Raw genomic sequence first — 2,633 nt, 5'->3', positions numbered from 1 at the left:
ACTCATACTTAGTGATAGACACACCCATTAGAAACTAACTTCCTCGTCTTAAGGTATGAAATGAAACAACCCTTTGGCAATACAAAACTACTTTTCCAATCTAAGACTAGCTCATTTTGGAATTGAACCTTGACTACTCAAGTTCGACAATCAACTAAGTCGTAACATGCATGAAGACAGTCCACACCATGGATGACATTAAAGTCTACTATGTCTAAATCAATTAAATCAGCCATCGTACTCTTGTAATTGACAAAAATAGGACAATCACGATAGACTCTTTATCCTAGAATGAGACTCTTTATCCTAGAATGGACTCACCAACAGGTGTAGAAAATCTAAATGTTTCACTAAGTTGCTCAGGAATAATATCAAAGTTCATGAAAACATATGGATTTACAAAAGTTAAACACGATCTTCGTCTAGCAATGCATAAACAGTAATGTCAAAGACTTCAATCATACCAGTGAGAACATCTGGCGAATTCTCATGCTCTTGGAGATTGTTGAGGGCATATAAGCGATTTGTTCTCACGCCAGTACCGAAAGTGTCTCCCCTTGGTGCAGCCCTGTTTGGTGGACAAACCGATGAAGATTGGGCTCTATTGCCCCCACTTTCATTTATTTTCTTATTCTTTATACACTCTCTCATGAAATGCCCGGTCTGGTCATATTTGAAACAACTAGTGGAGCCCTCACAAAAAACACCAGAATTGTTTCTGCCACACTTGGCGATGACCGGAATCTTACTACCCCCTTGAAACACACTACCCTCTAAATATAAAGGTTTTACTCTGGAATTCTGACCATAGTACTCACCCTTGTTCTATAGGTGCACGTGCACTAATAGATGATGAAGAAGAACCTTTCTGTTTCTGTTGGAAGGATGACCTGTTAGCATTACTTTTCAGCTGCCCGACTCATTCCCTGACTTAGCTCTCTTGTTCTTGAACTCCTTTCTGTACCTTAGATTTTTTCCACTTCCACCTGCTGCACACATATCATCAACCTCTAGATGTCTGTGCCCCTAAAAGGCATTGTTGTATGGCCCTTTTTGCTTGAAGAACAATCCAATCCAACAACAAACAAACTCATCCTACTCTTCATGTTGTTAACCATTTTTGAATCATAAGAATATGGTTGAAATTCAATCCATACTCATGTACATTGAGAGAATATTGCTTAAGTGTGAAGAACTCACATAGCTTGGCCTATTTCAGTTCTGGGGTAAATAAATGCCCCAAGAAGTCCTCCTCATAGCAAGCTCAACTCGCAGGTGGTGCATCTTCATCTGTACCCTCCTTACACTTATCGAACCAAGTTCTAGTAATACCTTTGAGTTGATAAGAAACTACTTCAACTCTCTCAATAACAGAAACATGCATCACTTCAAACACCTTTTTCAGTTCCTCGGTGAAGTTCTCTAGATACTCAGTAGTGCTCGAAGCAGTGAAACTTGGGGGATGCATCCTCAAAAACTCATGAATCCTTGAAGTGTCGGCCCCTTCTTGTCGAGATCCTTTTTGCTAATGAACCTGATTTTCCATAGCCTGACTAAGAATCCTAATTGTCTATCTAAATTTGACATAAGTTACTTTTCCTTGGGGTTGCATTTTTGCTGCATTAGGTTCCCCTTGTTCCTCAACGTTCCTTCTAACTTGACGACCTCTTGCAGCTCTTTGTGGAGTCATGATTATCTTAAACCACCCTCAAGTACAAGTCATAGAGAAACTTCTTAGAGATAAAAATCTAACGCGCACAAGAGGTATGAAACACGTGAGGAAATTCCTAAATGTTGCAGCCTCCTAATTATAGATGTGACACGCTTCACACCGATAACTAGGACTGTACAAACACATATTCATACACTCCCTAGGACTGTTGAACTTTGTGTATTGATACCATTTTTTTCACGCCCCGAGCCTACACCCTGAACGTGACTGGCACTCGAAGACCATTGCTGGCCTCGAGTGGACCGTACCCTTTCCTAGCATATTTAATTCAGCGGAAGACAACAATCAATAACTATCATGATCAAATTTAATTGAACTAATAAAGCATACTAACTAAGAATGTGGTAAAGGTTTAAACCATTAATCTTGCCAAAAGTGGCAACTCAATTCTTAACAAATAGAAAGAAATGGAAAGACTAAAGGACTAACATCTGACCATCTATCTATGAAGCCTTCTAAAACTGAGATGGGTGTTGGGTCAGACCCACAATATCCTAATAAAGAAAATACTGAAAAAAAGCAATAATAGGAGTCCTTTAGGATGCGTGGAGGCTCACCAACTGACTCTGGAGTGCTCAACTAGATCAACGATGTGCCGGATGCCAATCATCGTTACCTGCATCTGCATCATAATATGATGCAAACCAACTAGAATCATACATTGAATATACGAGTATGCGAGTTGGAATGCTAAAACAACTTAAGCTTGAAAAGAGTAATAATGAACACTTACCTTCGCTTTCCTCAACTCATGAATAATATAACTTAATAATATTGACTCATTTTAATAAAAAAACAACTTAAAAGCAAGTGCAATATAAAGAAAATTTATTTAAAAACATGATGTAAATTCTGAAGGCATACAAGGATGACTCTGAGATGTATATAAAAAAATAAACGT

At 38.5% G+C, this 2,633-nt stretch overlaps 1 protein-coding gene across 1 annotated transcript; it reads right to left on the bottom strand.

Moving 5' to 3' along the window:
- Positions 1–405: 405 nt before the first annotated feature.
- On the bottom strand, positions 406–1,690 carry LOC101263240 (uncharacterized). The gene is made up of 2 exons (XM_004228743.1): positions 1,595–1,690; positions 406–825 (listed from the first exon to the last, which is right to left on the bottom strand). Exons 1-2 carry the CDS (start codon positions 1,688–1,690, stop codon positions 406–408), a joined length of 516 nt encoding a protein of 171 aa, XP_004228791.1.
- Between the last annotated feature and the right edge of the window lie 943 nt (positions 1,691–2,633).

Source organism: Solanum lycopersicum, chromosome 1 (genome assembly GCF_036512215.1).
Source record: "Solanum lycopersicum chromosome 1, SLM_r2.1".
NCBI classification, from domain to species: Eukaryota; Viridiplantae; Streptophyta; class Magnoliopsida; order Solanales; family Solanaceae; genus Solanum; species Solanum lycopersicum.
This window is presented reverse-complemented; position numbering and strand designations above follow the sequence as displayed.